The sequence below is a fragment of the Miniopterus natalensis genome, chromosome 7, assembly GCF_054644295.1.
Source record: "Miniopterus natalensis isolate mMinNat1 chromosome 7, mMinNat1.hap1, whole genome shotgun sequence".
NCBI classification, from domain to species: domain Eukaryota; kingdom Metazoa; phylum Chordata; class Mammalia; order Chiroptera; family Miniopteridae; genus Miniopterus; species Miniopterus natalensis.
In genome coordinates this window covers 58062339-58082164 of record NC_142087.1, presented here as the reverse complement: position 1 = coordinate 58082164, position 19826 = coordinate 58062339, and the positions used below count along the sequence as shown (strand labels likewise).

At 38.9% G+C, this 19826-nt stretch overlaps 1 protein-coding gene across 1 annotated transcript in view; it reads left to right on the top strand.

Moving 5' to 3' along the window:
- The first annotated feature begins 3214 nt into the window (after positions 1-3214).
- RIT2 (Ras like without CAAX 2) overlaps positions 3215-19826 on the top strand; it is a 265724-nt gene continuing 249112 nt past the window's right edge. Inside the window, exon 1 of the mRNA XM_016225037.2 lies at positions 3215-3323. Coding sequence (XP_016080523.1) covers positions 3215-3323 — 109 coding nt within the window. The remainder of the gene's footprint in view (positions 3324-19826) is intronic.

Sequence of the window (19826 nt, the reverse complement as noted above, 5' to 3'; positions counted from 1 at the left end):
ACAAAAGATGCAGATTTACAAAGTTCACTAACAGAAACTGAAAATCAGTAGCATTAGAACCCTCCACAAATACAACCATTATCAATCGGGCCCTCAGTAAGTCAGGAGAGGGGACTAGAGTGGAATTCCTTAGAAAGTCAAAGGAGTGGTAAACAAAGGGCATTATAGCTTAGAGAGCCTCCCCACAGATGATGTTTTTCATGTAAATAGGAATAAATCTCACTGATTTCAGTTTGAGGAATATGGAGAGGCACAGTAGCTATTGAGAAGAAAGCCAATTCACTAGTTACATTTTCCTCTCCCGGCAGCCGTGATACTTGCTGTTAAAGGACATTTTCATGTACTCCTCTCTCTCAATATTAAAATATGTGTATGAGGAAAAAGAACAGCACAAAGGACACAGCTAGCAACAATTCCTGTGCTTTACCACCAAATCAGAGTGGCTGACATGGAAAACAGAGTAACAGATGGTGGGATGGATAGCTCAGAGGGGTAAGTGATTTGTTCAATGTCATAAGAATGTCTGCACCAGAAGTTGAAACAAAAACCAGAAAGACCTTGAAGCTAAATGCTCTTGTTTACATTATCTCTTTTCACTGAGGAATAAAGTTTCAGTGAGTCGATTACAAGGTAATTGTAAAGTAGCTACAGTTCTTTGTTAGATCTAATTATGGAAATGACAGTTTTGTTGGCGGAAAGGTTAGTCTTCCACTTTGCCTGACTCTATGCTATTGAGTGAGGGCCTGAGTCTGGAATAAATATTTTGTCTCTGTGTCCCATTCTAAGCCCTTGGGTTGCATTATTTAGGCGTGCAATTTATGGATATATTTACCATAGGGTGAGTCAGGTTGACATTTTAGGTGGATTTCCCTGACATCAGTGTACACAGGATGAATTGAGTGGTGTGAGAAGGGGGAAGGGCAGTGAGACTATACTCAGGAAGGATAAGTTATGGAGTTGTTTCAGTCATGGAAGTTCAATAGCAGAAGAGGCTGAACTAAAGCTAGGACTTGGAGGAAGGTGATAGAGTGTTGACTTTGTTATTGAGAATCAGAGTGATGTATTTTTGGATATACTGAGGTTGAGATACAAACAGGGTTTCTGAAAGAGGCTTTCAGGAGACAGATTCCGTTTTGAAGTTCAAGGTGAAAATTGGGTCTACAGTTACAAACTTGGCAGTTACTCACAGGAAGGTGATAAATAGAGCTCTAACAGTGAGCAAAACTGCAATGAAGAGGTAAAAGATGAAAAGAGAATTGGGAATAAAATCATCGAACAAGGTGTCATTTAAAACCTGATGGATCATTCATAAAAGAAAAAAATTACAAATTGGAATCCATCAAAATTTAAATCTCCTGCTCTTTTGAAAGATGCTGTTAAGGAAAACTACAGACTGGGGGAAAATATTTTCAGAACATATATCTGATTTTAAAAAGCTTGCATCTAGAATATATAAAGCACTCTCAAAACTCAATACAAACACAAAGATCTTGATAGAAAAATAGACAAAAGGTTTGAACAGATACTTTAACAAAGAAGATATAGGGATGCCAATAAACAGATGAAGAGATGATTTTTCTCTTCTGGTGAGTGCTTATATACAGTGGGCTGGGAGCACTATTAATTAAAAAACATAATAAAATAATTATATACTTACATGCTGCTTACAATTTGCCAGAAACAGTGTTAAGCACTGTACAAGCATTAAACTTACTTAATGAGTTAATAAACTAGGGCTTTAATAAAGCATTTTGTAGATGAAGAAAGTGAGGCACAGAGAGGTGAAGTAATTTACCCAAGGTCACACAGCTATTAAATGGCTGAGACCAGATTTGAATGCAAGCAATCAGGCTCCAGAGCCTGGGCTGTTGGCTATGACTGACTGCATGACACCTCTCCAATTACCAGCAATATATTGAGCACCTACTCTCTGTGGAGCACTTGGTTGTACATTATAGTCATAAGGAACTGATTAAATATAATTTCTTTCCTAGAGTATTATAAAATCTGGATAGAAAGAAAAGCCTTTGTACACCAAACACTTGAGTGCATCTAATCATGATCCAATTTCACAATAAAGAATAAACGATAAATATACAGAGCATTATCATCATTTTGTTTGAAGGGCAGGGTCTGACTATGAGGAGGAGGGATTATTGAAAGCATTCTAAGGTCTGTACAGTTTAGAAGCTTTCCAGAGAAAAGCAAAGACCATAAAGCTTTAAATGCATTCAAATAAGAGGAAAGAGTTTAGACATTTGAAAAATAATTGTATCTAATCTTTAATGCTACCATGATTTTCAACAAAAATATTTAAGTATCTCTTTCATGCTTGTCCAGGATCCTTGCGTTTTAGGCTGATCCTAATAACTGAGTGTAAACAAGGGCGACCCATGTCCAAACAACACAATGATCTAATTTCAAATACCTCCTGATGTTAGACCTGCCACTGTCACGTGAGCTGACACAATCCTGCAAGCCAGCTCTTATTGCAACACCACCAAAGACCCATCCTGGAGAGCCCTGAGTTACTGTTTGTTTTTTTCTTCTAAATTGGTAGCATCTCTCTTCCCAGAATAAGAACTGTGGAAGAAGATGGTGATTAAAAAAAAAACAAGAAGATAAGCAACAGACATTTTTCTTCATTAACTGCCTCCGATTAGAATAAAATCGTGTCTTTCAGGCTGTCGCTACAGAAATCACCAGCCTGTGAGACGTAGCATCTTCTCCCGCGTCTCAGATTCACTGCACCCTAGCAGCCCAGCCTGGAAGGTAGCCAAGGATCTGTGCCCCTAACAGCTGGGACTGTGCAGGGGGCGGGCAGAAGAAGGGCAGAGACAAAGAGTGAGGCAGGGGAATGGGGAGACAGAGGAGGGACGGGGGCAAAAAGCAAACAGTGCAAGAGACCGAGCGAGCCGCAGAGAGCGAGAAAGCCAGACGCACACGGGGAGCAGGAGCGGCCGTGGGAGAGGGGAAGAGGGAGAGATGGGGAAGGAGGGGTGTAGGTAAAAGCCAGATTTTTATTGGAAGCAATTGAAGTGGTTGCTATGAGACCCGCTCAGAGCACAGGACCAACAGCCAGCCGGGCGCTGATGGTTCTTACCTCGCACTAAACCTTTCTTTTGACCCAGTTTTAGAGTTGCTCAACCTCTGAGCAAGCCCCTGCCACGGGCGGCTCGCTCCGTCTCTATTGTCCTCGGGCCCCTCCGGTGAGATGGAGGTGGGAAGCGAAGCCAGCTGCTCCCCCAGCGGCGCGTCAGCGGCAGGCGGGTCCAGGGAGTACAAGGTGGTAATGCTGGGAGCAGGGGGAGTTGGTAAAAGCGGTAAGTTTTCACACCGACGCTGGGCGAGGAGGACCTCTGCAGAGGCCGCTCAGCAGAGGAAGAGATCATAATAATCGAACAGTAATAATGCTGAGCTGTCAGGGGCTAGCTGGCTGGAGCAGTCAGACACCAAGGGTCTGGCAGGATGTTTGAGAGGGTAAGGACTGTTAAGAGATGCTGATCAGTCAGGAGAACTGGGAGACAGGCACTGATGATATTTAGAACTTTAAGAGGATTATTTTTTTCCTTTGATTTCCTGCTGGGTAATTTTTTTCTTAATCTATATGTCTTTAAAAAAATATAATAACAAGAAATGTATGAAATAGTCATGGAATGAGAAAATGTGCTCCTGTTCTCAAAAATACCCATAGAAAGTGCTATGAATATTCAACGAAGCACACATATACACACAGACACACATGCAGGATTGTCAGTGCTGATCGTTGTGCTTATTTCTTTGATTAGGGGCTTCCTGTCGCCCTTTTCTTATCTGTGATCTGACATAGCGTGTGCGGGCTTTAATGCCAAGAGGAAAGTTGGTTTTTGAAAGTGATAGCTGTTTAAGGAATGGTATTCATTGTGGGACCTGTGCAGGGCGGTCAAGCCAAATGTTGTGATTAAAGGAGAAAACTGCAAGAATAAAGAATTTAGGGTGTTTATGAAGATAAAGAGTGGTATATTGGCTATGATGCATAAAAAACAGATGTTGTCAGTGGTTGGGTTTCTTGAAGCGCTTACAAGGCCAAATATAACAAATTAAACAAATAGGTATTTAGTAATGTTTGAGGCTAATTAAATGTTGGTAATCTGGGGCCTATGGATATCATTAGAATATAAATAAACGTAACTTTTTATATAAATATATAAATATAAAATATCCCACAGGGCATATATCTTTGGGGATGTCAAAAGGCAAAATAAATATTAGAGTTGGTTCTTATGGACAAAAAGTTTTTTTAAAAAATTCAATAGTATTAGAGCTTGGCAAAAAGATTCAAAGTTCAAGCCAATATTATTGACATAGACCCCACCACCATCACTACTAAAAAAAAAAAAAAAAAAAAAAGGGCTGGTAGTAAGTAGTGGATGTGTAGTGATAAGAAAGTTGATCAGTAAAGGAGGGAAAAAGAGTGTGACTTGAGCGGACAGCAAAGTAAAGAGGTTAGAAAACTAGCAAGATAGATAAAGTTGACTGCCCCCCGCCCCCATCCAAAGGAATTACTATAAAAAGAAAAGAAATAGGTCAGTCTGGACATGGACGGTCGCTACATGCATGTCAAAGTGAGAAAAGTTAGTCACCTGTCCTAGGAAGGAAAGATTAAGTGAAACCTTCAGAACTGTGTATGAGTGAGGAATTTTAAAAAATATTTCCTTTTTTTAAAAAGAGTAATGATTTGAAGGGGGAAGGAATCAAAATAGGTGAGGGTTAGGGAGGGAGGGAAGGAGGAAGAGTAAAGAGAAAATAACTCATATAAAATAAAACTAGCCCGGCCGGGTGTGACTCAGCAGTTGAGCGTCTACCTAGGATCCAGGAGATCAGGGTTCGATTCCCTGTCAAGGCACATGCCCGGGTTTCGGGCTGCAGCCGATCAGTGACTCTCTCATCATTGATGTTTCTATCTCTCTCTCTCCCCCTCCCTTCCTCTCTCTGAAATGAATAAAGATAAATTAAAATAAAATAAAATAAAATAAATAAAATAAAATAAAATAAATAAAATAAAATAATAGAATAAATAAAAATAAATAAAACTATGCTTTGAAAAAACCTAGTCAGTCAGACACAATGAGAAAGAAAGAAACAATGTGAAAATAAAATAGCAAAAAGAGAGAGAAACTGATCTAAGGAAAAGGCAGGAGACGAATCAACAGAAATGCCACTCACTAGTAGCTTGTGAGGTCAGAGAGATGATGCTGTAAGGGTCCCATCACTTGCCCATGTATTATTACCTTTGTTGGCTGGCTTGGTATTTTCTTGTTTCATCAGGGGGTTGGAGGAGGTTGGAATAGAGTGACTGGGTTTTAGTCATTTGTTCCACAGAAATGAAACTTGGAGAGAAAAGATGTTGGATAGGAGCATCCTTCAGCAGTGTACTTACCCCCGAGATGGTATTAGATCTCCTATTTTGACTTCTTCCATCTATTGTTTACACTGACTGGTCACTGTCACCTCTCCAATAACTAGAAATTTTTGATGTACCAGAATGGTCAACAGAGTGACCTGGTTTGATTTTGCTTGCATTTTGTACAAAAGCAGCCAGTTCATAATTAAATACTTGAGCAAAACCTTTCCAGCGTGATAGGAGTAGCCAGCTCGTCTCAGAGAGGGTTAAAGAATGTGAGTAAGTTCAGTTGTACTAACTCTGTACATAGCACACTTGGTGGCTACTTTCGGAGAGGATGTAACTCATGCTACAGTTCCAGGCTTAGGAGGTGCTGTCCTTAGGCTCAAGGACAGTAGAGTGACGGAATCGCATCTTCCCCTTGGGCTTCGTCCCTGTGATTCACCCGGTGCTACCAGTATATAAATGTTCAGGCACTGATTCTCAATATGAACCTTCTCTTGAAGGTCAAAATGTTTGCTTTCAAATGAACTAAAATTTTTTTTTAATTAAAAAGCCACTTATTGTGTTGCTGAAGATCTGGATCAATAGAAGAACAATTTACTTTCCTTCCCTCAATTTCAGGGGCTTATGTGAAAGGACCATGCAAGTCAGTTGCACTGGGTTGTATGAGGAGATTTCAAGGGGAAGCCTGCTGTTCTGCAGAAACTAAGGAAGATGTATCGAGCTATCAACTCTTTCCAGTTCTGAGTCAGCTCCGAGTCAGCCTTGATCATGAATGAAAAATGCAATTTACTGGGACCTTAACTTTTAAATGAGCACAATCTTGGAGATTTTCTGTGCTTACTAAGAAATTAGGGTGTTTTTTTCTACCCATATTTTACTAAGGCATACTTTGGTAAGTGGGAAATTTTGAAAGGATTTGCAACTTTATTGGAGCAGAAATTCCCACAAGATTTAAAATGTATGTACTGTATGTGAGAAATTTCAAACCATAAGTAACCAATCAACACGTTATTTAGTGCATACTATGCATGGGGCCTGTACTAGTTACTAGAGAAAGGAAACAAGAATGATGTGAACATTTATGAAGCACCTGCTATGCGCTACCTGGTTTTCTTGCTTATATTCAGTCCTCTCCATAATCTGATTAGGTGTTGCCATTTTACAGATGGAAAAACCGAGGCCCAAGGAAATAGCTTAGGCCTGGTCATGGAGGTAATAATTTATAGAGTTGGGTGAAGTTTGATCTAACTCTATTACACTGTGTTTAACACCCTGGGCGAGAAGAGGAAAGCATTTCACCACCTGCTATTAAGAAGGCAGGACTGTTGGTATTGTGTTCTCTGCCTCCTGAATGTTATATTTAGAAGAAAGCTAAATTATCAAGACTAACACTCTCATTTATACATGTACACCTTTTTAATCTTTAAATTAATATAATTAAACATTGTACATAGTGCTTATATTCTACATAAATAAAAACAGATTTATGTTGTATCTATATCTATATAATGGAACATTATATCCAATATTATCCAAGAATGCTATGAGTGCTGAGAAAACAGGATAAACAACTATTCCCAACCCTATTTGAAAGATGGAGCAACTCAGGCCCTGAGAGTTGAAGGTCTTGCCAAATTCACACATAGGGTAGTGGCGGAGTCACATCTAGAACTCAACTCTCCTGACCCCCTTGAAGCTTTTTTCCACCACACCCCAATCTTTACAGAGGGTAAGCACTAATTATGCACTGAATTCCATGTAACTTGGGCACATTCTTAGCCTTCTTTCTGTTTTTATTCCACTGCCTACCATCCCTTTCCCTCCCTGAAAAAAAGAGAAATTAAAATCTCGCAGCTGCAGTTTGAGAGTTTACTGGAATTAAACAATCATAACTGTTTTCTACCTTTGTGGTTTGATTATAAAGGTTGTTCCTCAGTGACAGAGCACAATTGATGTCTCCTTGCTTTCTTCATTCTGTATTCACATCTGGTTCTCCCAGTGCAGGCTCAAATTATTCAGGATATCTAATTCAACATGACTAAAATCTTATTTCCTAAAATGTACGTTAGCTATTCTGTTTTACGATTGTGTTTGAGGATAAAATAATTTAAAAAAGCAAGTAGGTTATCTATTCCCTATGTTCCGATAAGGTACCTGAGGCACAGAAATATTAAGAGATTTGTCCAAGAATACACAGAAATAAGTAAATACAACTAGGAAAAGCACTTATGTTTTCTAATTCTAAATTGGTCTTTTTTTCCCATCAAATTTCATGAGAAAAGTATCCAAATATCAGATGTGATCTACATGTTTTTTTTCTAGTCCCTAGGATACATCTTGGAAATGACCTTGGTGAAATTTTGTGTAAAATTTTGTCAAGTGTGAAACTGGTATGAAATATGCAAGTTATTGGGAAGGGAGAGGGGGTTATTCCTAACTATGATTCCAGACATGGCCCCTGCCCTCTAGGAGGGCACTATCTCACAGGGAAACACAACGCACGCTACAAAATAAGTTTATGCCAGGCCTCTGACAAAAGAGCTATGGAGCTCAGGTAAGGGGTGGCTAAATCAGCGTGAGAAGGAAGGAATCCCAGAGGAGATGATATGTGAATTATATTAAAGGGTGAGTAGGATTTCTTGAGATTGAGAAGGGAAAGTATAGGGAGATCTGGTGTTGGAGAGGAAAAGAATTTGTTGGAAACAGAACATGCAAAGGCAAAAGGAATGTGAGGTCTATAATATTTTATAACTCGACACTTGGTGGCTTAGTGTCTTTTGGGACAGTTGGAAAAATATCTCTTCGAACGTAAAAATCTTAGAAATCTCTTTAAGATTTGCTTAAAACATATCTTTGGAAACTGAGAAGTAAAACAAAACAAATAAGCTAAAAACAGAAAAAGTATTAGGGAACTCAGAATTTATTAGAAGGCACCCATTGTAAATTTTTGGTAAAAGGAAAACTCATTTGTAAAATAAGCAATCACATTCTGCCCCACATCCTTCTGCAGTTTGTCTCTTTTATACGTTCAGAGTTTTATGTAGCAGGAATTTATAAAATGAAAGCAATAACAATATTTTCTGAGGTAAACAGAAGGCAGTGCAGACCAATTCCTTCAAATGCAGTGAAGTGGTATAAAAAGGTAGAAATCAAGCCTTTATGTGATGAATTAAATCAAGGCAAACAGCCGAGTGCATCATTCACTTCCCTGAGGCTCTGTGTTTTGCGTCATTAGCAGAACTTTGGATCTGACAATACTGAACAATTTTCACATTGTGACCATGTGTTATTTGAACCCTCTGAATTGCAAAGGCAAACGAAAAAGGGGAAAAAGAAATGGTTTCAAAACTTGGAGGGGCCCTCTGTTCTCACCCTTAATTGTCACCACACTAAGTGCACTGCAGATCATCACTCACTGCAATGCTGTCAACAAGCATTAGCCAGAGGTTCAAATAAGGATCAGTAGCAAAATAAATTGATATCTACTCGCTCAAGTAATGACTGAAAGTGTTATTCAGGTACAAGGTGCTGGCTGACAGTATTTCCAAGATTATATGCACTTTATACAGTTTACATTGATAAAAAAAAGTTAATACAGCTCTGTCATCAGCAGAGAAAGAGCCTAGAAATGAATAAAGTTGTATTGGGCCCTGACTACCACAGGCTGCTGGGCTCCTGACATTTACATGTTCACTCTGGTGTCCCAGTGGCCAATGGTCTGTCACATTCACCTGCCCCCATTTACTCTTCACCTTGATATTGTGCAGTACAATTAGTGTCTGCATTTTATACATAAGAAAACTGAGGCCCAAGGAAAAAAAGAGACACAGAGATATTCAATGATGAACCTAAGGTGCCTACACATATATGTCTAAGTTCAATGCTTATAATGTTTTTATTTTCCCACACTGAGGGTTTTTATGTTATTTCTTGAGAGCTGGTACAACGAACCTGAGTTGTAACTTCAGCTGAATCTTCATAGATTATATTTTAGACATCAGACAAAAATCATGTACACCAAAATACCTGACAAATTTTAATTTTCTACACAAACAACCCTTATTAGGTGGGGTAGGAGGAAGCATGGAAGTTCTGACCAAACATTTCAACATGTAGACATCATGGATATATTATGTTCTGGTCCATTCAGAAACCCCTGGGAGTCTCAACCACATAGAGATGAAATGACAATTCTTTCAACTTGAGAGAGGGACCAAGTGACCCAGTAATGAAAAGAAATTATTAAAACTGAGATCATCCTAATGAAAATAAACAAGGTGCTGAATATATCAGTTGAATTTTTGAAATCTATCAGGTGCTGATCTATTACACGGAGAATGTTTTCTATCTGTCTCTATCTATCTGTCTATCTATCATCTATCTATCTATCTATCTATCTATCTATCTATCTATCTATCTATCTATCTATCTATCTATCTATCTATCTATCAATCATCTATCTATATCTATCTATCTATCTATCTATCTATCTATCTATCTATCTATCTATCTATCATCTATCATCTAATCTATCTATCATCTATCTATCTATCTATCTATCTATCTATCTATCTATCTATCATCTATCTATATCATCTTTCTATCATCTGTTTATCATCTGTTTACATCTACTATCTACCTACCTATCCACACACACACACATACAACCACACACTCAAAACGTACACATACACGCAGTTGACCCCGAACAGATTGAACTGCACAGATTCACTTATATGTGGATTATTTTTCAGTAAATATTGTAAATATACTTTATCTTCCTTATGATTTTCATGATAACATTTTTTGAATTTTTCAATTACAGTTGGCATTCAATGTTATAGTAGTTTCTGGTGTACAGCATAGTGACTAGACATTTATATAACTTACAAACTGATCTCCGGATAAGTCTAGTACCTCCTTGATCTTAATGTTTTCTTTTCTCTAGCTTACTTTATTGTAATAATACAGTACATAATACATATAACATAAAATATGTGTTAATCAGCTGTTTATGTTATTAGTAAGTCTTCTGGTCAGCAGTAGGCTATTAGTATTTAAGTTTTGGGAGAGTCAAAAGTTATATGCAGATCTTCAAGTGAGTGAGGGGACAGTGCCCCAACCCTGTGTTGTTCACGGGTCAACAACTGTGTGTGTACATGAAAAATACCATCCCTGCCCATTCGTTTAGTAAGAATAGAGGATATGTGTGTGTGTATATTTCTGCCTAGACCTGTAAAAGGACCTGAACTGTTGCCCAGAATTAGACACAACCCCCACCTGTCCAGTGGGGTAAAAAGGGTGCATAACCAGAGGATTGTAATGCAGTGGGTTAGGTACAGAGACAGAGATGTACACATGGTATTTTGAAAGCAGTGCAAACTGTGGTCAGGAAGCTTGAGTGACCTAACATAGGCTTGTCAGCTACTCAGCTGTAGCGTTGGAACCAGAGCCTCCTGACTTCCTTGCTCATAGACGTTTTCCATTAGACTGTGCTGCCTCCCATAAACCAGCGTACAATCTACTTCTACCTGAGTTTAGGTTGCTGATGGTGACTGGTTTTGACTGTATATGTCTTTGCGGTATGGCGAATTATGATTGGTGGCATACCTCTGCATTGTTTACAAGCTTGTAGGAAACTTTCTTATTACTGAATTTGGCTGTTTTTTGCAAAGCCCATCAATGATCTCAGCTCAGCCACTTAGGCTTTGCTCATAAATGTCAGCCCTCTGATGACCATCACCAAATGGTGCCATCTGCTCTTCTGGTTCATCAGCAGGCACCAGCTAAGTATCATTACTGGCAACTGTGCCAGCTCATCCCTCCTGCCCTTCCTGCCTGCCATAACCTGCCCCAGATAACACCATAACACCAGTGTCTGAATGTGATCTGCTCCAGTCTCCACACTCAAAGGGACCGGCATGCTGCCACTGCCAAGTGTGTGGGAGGGACAGCAGTCTGTGCCAGGTTCTCCCTGGAGTATCTTGAAGGATGGACAATGTTGGAAGATTCTGGAGGATGCTGAGGAGGGCGGCCTCCGCCTCTTTGGAGATGCTGTTTTAAGAGGGGAATCAGAGTCCACACAAGGTTTGGAATTCAAGTAAAAAAATCTTTAATTCAACTGGAATGAGATTATATAGAAAATTTGTGGTCTCCAAATGGAACACCAGACAGGGATTTGCAACTAATTCGATGTTTTCATGCAGTAGACTGCTTGTACAGGGAAGGCATTACTTGTGTAGCTACCTATTGAATGGATGGGAAAACCTTGGTTTCTCGCTCCACAGTTCCTCTAAGTATGCTTTAAAATGAGAAGCAAACATGTCAGTGTATGTTTTCGCTTAAACCTGTGTACACTCATGAGGAGGAATGAGTCTTTTTTTGTCTAAATTCTATCTTTTAATTTCTTCTCCCCAATGAAGAGCAAATAAGAGCCTACCTTTCTGAGTCTTACATATGCCTAACCCTGTTCTAAGTACTTTATGTCCATTATTTCATTGAATCCTCCCAAACACTGCAGCAGAGGCATGACAACTATCCCAATTTACAGATGAGAAAAATGAGGCTTGAAGAGGGTAATTTGCTCAGGAACCCAGAACCTGTCGTGTGTGTGCAGGTCTTAGCCAAGGCCAGGCCCCAGGCTCTTCACCATTGTCCACTCTGCTAATCACTGTCCCATGTTCTTGATCTACCCTTGATCTGCAGGATGTGGGCTCAGCATACAAACCATGACAGAACAATGCAAACTGGAGGTTTGAGCATCCTAGGAAGTTCAGATCTGTGTTTTTCCATCTGTAAAGTAGGGATAATGACAGTTACTACTGCAGGGATGCATACCCATAGACTGTTCACCACGAAGCCTGCCACGTGGTGAATGCTGAATAATGTTTGTAACGTGACTTTGTTTTCATTATTTGTGTTTAACAGCATTTGATCTTGCACAGGTCACTTAAGCTCTTAGAGTTTCCATATTCCTCATCCTAAAAATGGCATTAATTAAAATGACCTCAGAGAGTTGCTATATAATATTAGAAAATATTATGTAAAAATGTGAGTTATAGTGCTCAAGATACTACATCTTCATTAAGTCTATTGCCTGCTTCCTGCCTCTCTCCCTTCCTCCCTTTGTTCTTCCCTCCCTCCTACCCTCTCCCCTCTTTTCCTCCCTTCCTCCCTCCTCCCTCCCTGGCACACCTCCACCTATGGCAGTTTACCTCAGTAGGGTTGGGGGCTGGGGTGTGATAGCAGAAGATCTTGCATATGTGTTTTAGGAAAATGTGATTTGGGTTAAGTATTGTAAATGTGTCATTATATATCCACCTGCTCTATGGCTACTTTTGCTCTTTATAGCTTTGTATTGATTAGTTTCAGCTTTAGGCTCTTGAGTGGTAATTTCAATGACAATAATAATGGTGGCTTGCTAGGTACCCTAGTAAACAATTCTTTTATTCATTCTAATAGACCCATCACACACACACACACACACACCACCGTCTGCTAGAGAAAGGATTTGGGGACAATAGCCTGGCCTTGCTGCAGTACCTACAAAGGGTCTGCTTAAAGGAGCTACAGTTTATAACAGTCATGTCTGTGCTTGAATCGGAACTGAAATAATTTATCTAATACATATGTCGTAATAAATATTGAATAATTAGATGTTTCCTTTGTTCTCCACTGTAGCAATGTTGCTGCATTTAAATGGAGTCATGTTTAATAGTTGCAGGAAAAGCTAATAATAAGCTACACACATATAGATTTGTATAAATTAAAGAAATCAGACAACTTATTTAAAATAACAAGGAGTATATCTGTTGGTTGGAATTATAAATACTAGCTAATTGGTCCCCTCCTGTCATCTTTAAACCCCCACATCCCATCCCATCGCTTTCTGCTCTCCACACCACCATCGGGCCGGTTGTCCTGGCGCTCCATTTTGCTCCTTTTTGTCCCCTGCTCAAATATCTTCAGTGGCTTGCCCGTTGCCAACAGGCTGACATCCAAAGCTCACAGGACTCCTGATGTCCGAGACATGTGGGACTATCTGTCAACAGATCGTCAGGGAGGTGTCCCCAACGCTAGCCAGACAGGAAGGCCTGATGTACTGGATGGCACAGAGCAGTCAAGCCAGAGGACAGAAATTTGTGAGCCAGAAGGGGTCAGTAAGGAGTTGAAGTAGAGAGTCAAGGGCACCTTGGCAATGGAGTCAGAGGAAGTGTAAGTGGGAAGATTCAGAACTGAGGTTACAAAGGCCGAGATGTAGCAGAAATTTATTCTAAGTGGACCCTGGAATAACATGATTTGTTGGACTGCATCTCTCTTTGTCTCTCTCTTTGTGTCTCTTTCTCTTTCCTCCCACAGTGTGAGCGACGCTCTGATCTAAAAAGACCCATAACTACCATAACTATCTGTCTTCTAGACAAATTATTCTTTTTTTAGTTCCCTCAAATTCTTGAGACTTTGTCCCTATATAGTCCCATAATTATTTTAACACAGGCTCTCTCCTCCTTTCTCTCTATCTAGTTTGATTGTCCTTCCAGATTCTACATAATTATTTCCTGCTCCTTAATATCTTCCCAGTGTACTCCAGCCTAACATTTCTCCCCTTACACTTGAAATTATTTCTGACTATTATTCATTTTGTAACTGCTCAGACTTACATAGTTTCTTCTAGCATCTGGTTTGTGTTCTTAAAATGTTATTTAGATCTTGCCTTTTTATTTAACTTGCTACCTTTTTATATTTTATCTCTCATCCTGATTGCAAAATCCTACAGGATAGGAAATTGATTTTATGTTGTCTTTTCTCTCCTGTGAAACTTATAGTAGTAAATTCGCCCGGCCGGGCATAGCTCAGTGGTTAAGTGTCGACCTAGATCCAGGCGATCAGGGTTCGATTCCCGGTCAGGGCACATGCCCAGGTTGTGGGCTCAATACCAGTAGAGGGTGTGCAAGAGGCAGCCAATCAATGACTGTTTCATCATTGATGTTTCTCTCTCTCTCTCTCCCTTTCCTTTCCTCTCTCTGAAATCAATAAAGATATAGTAAAAAAAAATTAAAAACAAAAGAAACTTATAGTAGTAAATTCACAAAAGTATTTACAAATTTAATTTTCCTCTTTTATTTTTGAGAAAAATGCAGAGAGTAAGACACCCCACATATATAGTGAAATACAACAAAGCAATATTGTAAAATTTGATGATACAAAGAGTCATGGATATAGAGACAGAAATGGGCACCAATCAAAATGTAGTAGGTATTTGAGTGTAGGGTAGGTTGTAGCTTGGGAGGAACCTAGACTCACACCAGCACGAATGTTCTTTCATGACAATGAATTTGAAGATAAATAAGCTCATCCTATATTTAGGTTACCCAATATCACAAAGAAGCCAAAGTAAGATTGTGGACCAAAACTTGTCAGATAGGCAAGAACAGTAAGATGCAAATGCCTCATTAAAAGAAGTGATCACATGCCAGGCAGATACTGTAGAATCAGAAGTAATGCAAATTCCTTGAAAGCCAAAGGGCTGGACAGCTGGCATCCAAATACATATGAGACGCTGAAAATAACTCATGTCTTATTTTCCAAACTGTTTTCCATTGAACACCAGGGTGGGGGTGGAGAGAAGTAGTTTATGAAATGTTCTGGGAAAACCTTAGTGAACAAGCCCTTACAACTTTGTTTCCTCTTGTGTTTTTTAGTTTAACATGATTATTAATACCTGAATTAAAAATTATTTCTTGATTAACACAGAGAAAACCTGAGTTAAGTTGTGTTTTGAAGCAATTGCAAGTTTCCATATATTTTTCCTTGGAGGGTGAAAATCATCCCGGGGCATGATTTTAATTTGATAACCTCTATTCTAAAATGAAGGGATGAACCTGGAGATTACTATGCTAAGTGAAATAAGTCAGTCAGAGAAAGACAAGTTCCATATGATCTCACTTATATGTGCAATCTAAGGAACAAAAACTCACCAACAAAATAGAAATAGAAGCATGGATACATGGAATAGACTGACAGCTGTCAGAGGGGAGGGGAGGGGGGGATGGATGAAGGAATGTGAAGGGATTAAGCAAAACAACATAAACACACACACACACATATATATATAAAACACATAGACACTGACAACAGTGTGATGATAGCCAGAGGAAAAGTGGGATGGGAGTAGGTAGAGGTGGGCAAAGGGGGATAAATGGGGTGGAAAGAGACTTTGCTTTGGGCAGTGGGTGCACAATGCAGTGTGCAGATGATGTTTTGTTGAGTTGTACACTTGAAACCTGTATGGTTTTATGAACCAATGTCACCCCAATAAATTAAATAAAAAAATAAAATAAAATGAAGTGAAAGATGAATCCCAGAGAGTAGCAGATAATCACAGAACCAGATTGTAATCAAAGCATCACACCTTCTCCCTGATTTCAGGAAGCTCTAACATCAAGAACGCAAGATCCATTTCATAGGTAAAATTGTTGCTGCTATGAAAAAAGGCAAAATAAACAAATAAAAAACACGGTCTTTGCTAGTGTTAAGAGCTTTTGCTTTCTATTTTTCCCCCTTTTTCTTAACTACTCACTCCTTTCTATATCCTGGGTTATAATGAAAGAACTTAAGCAGTCTAATATCAGCTTCCACCGTTTCTTTAGACCTACTCCATAATGGCCTTTAATATTTTTCTGCCCTTTAAAAATGTATCTCTCACCTACTTCATCACAGAAAAGCAAACAGCAAACATTTTTACATAGAATACTCTGCTGTGACAAGCACACAAGTTCCCTGCCTCTCAGCTTATTTGCCTTTTCTTCGAGTGTCATTCTGAGACAGCCAAACATGTTTGAAGAGATTGAAATTCTGCTCTGCCACTTGGAAGGCAAGTAAGTGATTTTTCTGGGTCTTCCTCTTTTTTCTGATCTCTTGATATTGGAGGACCCAAGGCTTATTCCTTGGATCTCGACTAATTTCCTAGGTTAATTCATCAAGCTCCCTGGCTGGATTTATGTATCTTTGTAGATTAAACTAAATTAATATCCAGATTAAAAATGTGAGAAGCCATCACTAAAATGGCCCTAATTAAAGAGACTAATAATACCAGGTGTGGAGTAGGATGTAATGGAGTATAAGTTGGTACTACCACCAATTTATATGGAAAATGATGTAGCACTATGTATGAGGTTGAAGAAATGCATAAGCTGACCATATAACTTAGCAATTCTACCACGAGCTGAACATTCCCCACGAAAGTCACGTATGTGAGGAACAAGAGGCCTGGCCAGAACATGCATAGCGGCATTATTCCTGATAGCCCCAAACTAAAAGTTAAATATTTCATCAGTATAAGATTGAAGGAATCAATTGTGTTAGAATATTACACATACATTATATTATATATCTATATATAGTATGTAAATAAATGGTAGAAATAACCATAGAGTCTGGGCTATTGGTCGCCTATTGAAGAAGGTAGGAGGCAGCGATTGGGAAGGCACAGGGGTCCTGCAGTTCAGGACATCTTCTCGTTTTCAGTATGGGTACTGGGAGCATGAGTTGTTATTTTTTGATAACCATAGAATTGTGAAGTTTTCTGTTGTGCATTTTCTTAAAGTATGCTAAATTTCACAAAAGAAAAGATTTGTGAAATTTTAAAACATTGTATCTCAGTTCAGACTTCCTTCCTCCACTCCGGTCATGTAGTCAACTCTCTACTTGACATCTTCACTTATATAATAACAGAAATGAAAAACGTCCAAAACTAAACTACGGAGCTTCTTCCTAAATTTGTTTCTCCTACAGCATCTCTCTCATCAGTTGATGTCAACTCCATCCTTCTAGTTGCTCAGGCATTTGCTCCTCTCATATTTTCACATTCAATTCATAAGTCAATCCTTTGGCTTTATCTTTTATACATATCCAAAGGTGTCCTATTTTCAAATGTGTACTGTTACCACCCTGCATCAAGTTACCATTCTCTCTTTTTTTGTTAATTCTCACCCAAGGATATTTTTCAAGTTGATTATTAGAGGCTGAAGAGAGGGAGAAAGAGAGAGAGAAACATTGATGTGAGACAGATTGATTGGTTGCCTCCCATATACACCCCAACTGGCTCCAGGGAATGAACCTGCAATCCAGTTACATGCCCTTGACCAAGAGTCGAACCCACAACCCTTTAGTTTGTGGGCCCACATTCTACCACTGAGCCACACCAGCCAGGGTGTTACCATTCTTTTTTGCTTGTTTCTGCTGTATTGCCCTAACTGTTCACCATGTTTCTATCAGCAACCCCTACAATTTAGTCTTAACACATCAGCCAGAATGGTCCTTTTAAATTAAAATTCAGATTTTGTCATTCCCCTGCTGAAAGCCCTACCACAGGCCCTGTTTCACTCATAGGACTCTTAATGGCCTGTCACTTCTCTTACCCTGCTTTCATCTCTCTTGCACTCTCTGCTGCAGCAACACTAGCTTCCTTGCTATTCCTAAAATATGCCAGACAGGCACACTGTCCTTTTAGGGACCTTGCTCTAGCTTTTTCCTCTTTCTGGAATACTTTTCTCTGGCTATGTGCTTGGCTTGTTCTATCTCTTTCAAGCGCTGCACTGTTATTATCTCAATGGGTCCATCCTAACCAGTCTCTTTTATTGAAACCCTCACCTTCTTACAATACCCCTGTACCCTTTTCTCTGTTCCTCCCTTTTTTCTTTATACAGCACTTATTATCTTCTAATTTAATAATGTGTTATGTTATTGGTTATTGTTGGCTTTCCAGAAACAGAATGTTTGTTTTGTACTTTCGAGTTTCTAGTGCCTACATGAAATAAATAGTTACTTGACTTTGTGAAGCTCAATTTCTTCATCTCTAAGGTATGGGTGATAATGCCAGCTCTTGACATTGTAGAGAGATAAAACGCAGACACATTTTACGATCTCTAGATGTGTATACTCCAGTTGCATTCAAAGGCTTTCAAACCTAACTTTTCAAATGGAAGAGTAGCTCTGATAAGAAGATTAAATATAATCCAAATAAATCAGTATTATAGTAGGTATTTGATGGTTGAAATTCTTGTTCTTATATCTATTAATAAAATGACTGATACTTGAGATGAGTAAGAAAAGGAAACATTAATAAGTTTAAGATAAAAATTCAAACTTACATTTGCACATTCTGATGGAAAGGGGGTAAATGAAAGCTTATTTATAGATCGTAGTAATCTTAGAAATCTCTATTTAGGATGTTTTAAACTAAGCCATTCATTTACTTAGTTTGCAGCTTAAATGTACCGAGCTCTTGCTTCCCAGCCATTGTTCTGCCTACTAGAAACAGCAATGAATTAGCTCCAACCCCTACCTTCAAAAAAATCTGGCTTAATGGTAAAGAGAGACGACTAATTGGGAGATAATGACTACTAAAGCTTTTATTTATTTATTTATTTATTTATTTAACATATCTTGTTTTATTTATTGCATGAGTTCTTTGTAGGTAATACAGTATATCAAATGAAATTTTATAAGCTGAACATTTTCCTAATAACAAGTTACAGCATCAAGAATGTGATCATTTCCAATTGTGGTTTTTTTTAAATTTATCTTTATTGTTGAAAGTATTTCAGATGTCCGATGTCTCCTCTCCTGACCCTTTCTTCCCTGCACGCCCCCAGGCCTTCCCCACACTATTGTCTGTGTCCTTGGGTTATGCATACATGCATGTAAGTTCTTTGGTTAATCTTTTCCCACCCACCAACCTGACAACTACTAAAGCTTTAAAGCTGATCTTGTTCATGTTCAATTTCCTACTTATCTTTTTCACATACACTTGCCTCACGTGATTTACCTAGAACCCAAATAGGAAATCACAGAACAGCATCCCCTCCTTTCCTGATTTGATCTTCCCCTGTCACAGTCATGGGTCAATAGGATGGAGGTTCCCTCATGTGCACAGCCCAGATGTCACCTTCCTGTTTCTCAATTTCATTTCAAATACTCCCTTGACTGTCCACTCACCCGAGGCTGGATTTATTTCCTGTAGAGTGTGCTCAAGAGCGTAGTGTTAAGATCCTACCATCAGCATTCAAATCCTGATTCATTTGCTTAGTAGAGGCTTGATATTAAGCACATTACTAAGCATCTCTGAATCTCAGTTTTCTTCTCTGTCAAATGGGGATGATACTAGAATGGTCTAGCAGTGAATTAATAAACAGCTTTCCAATAAATTAATGAGAACAAAGTGTTTAGAACAGTATCTGGTGCTTCAATATAAGTACTGGTTGTTACTAACGGTGCCACTATTATTATTGTTATTATTATGTTTTGCCCAAAATGCTACTCAGTCCTATTCAGGCAGAAGACTATGCTTTCTACATTGTGTGCAATGCTGAGATATCTCTTCTTTTTCTTTAGTCCCAGAAAAGCTATTCTCATATACCTCCCTGCCTGTAACAACTGT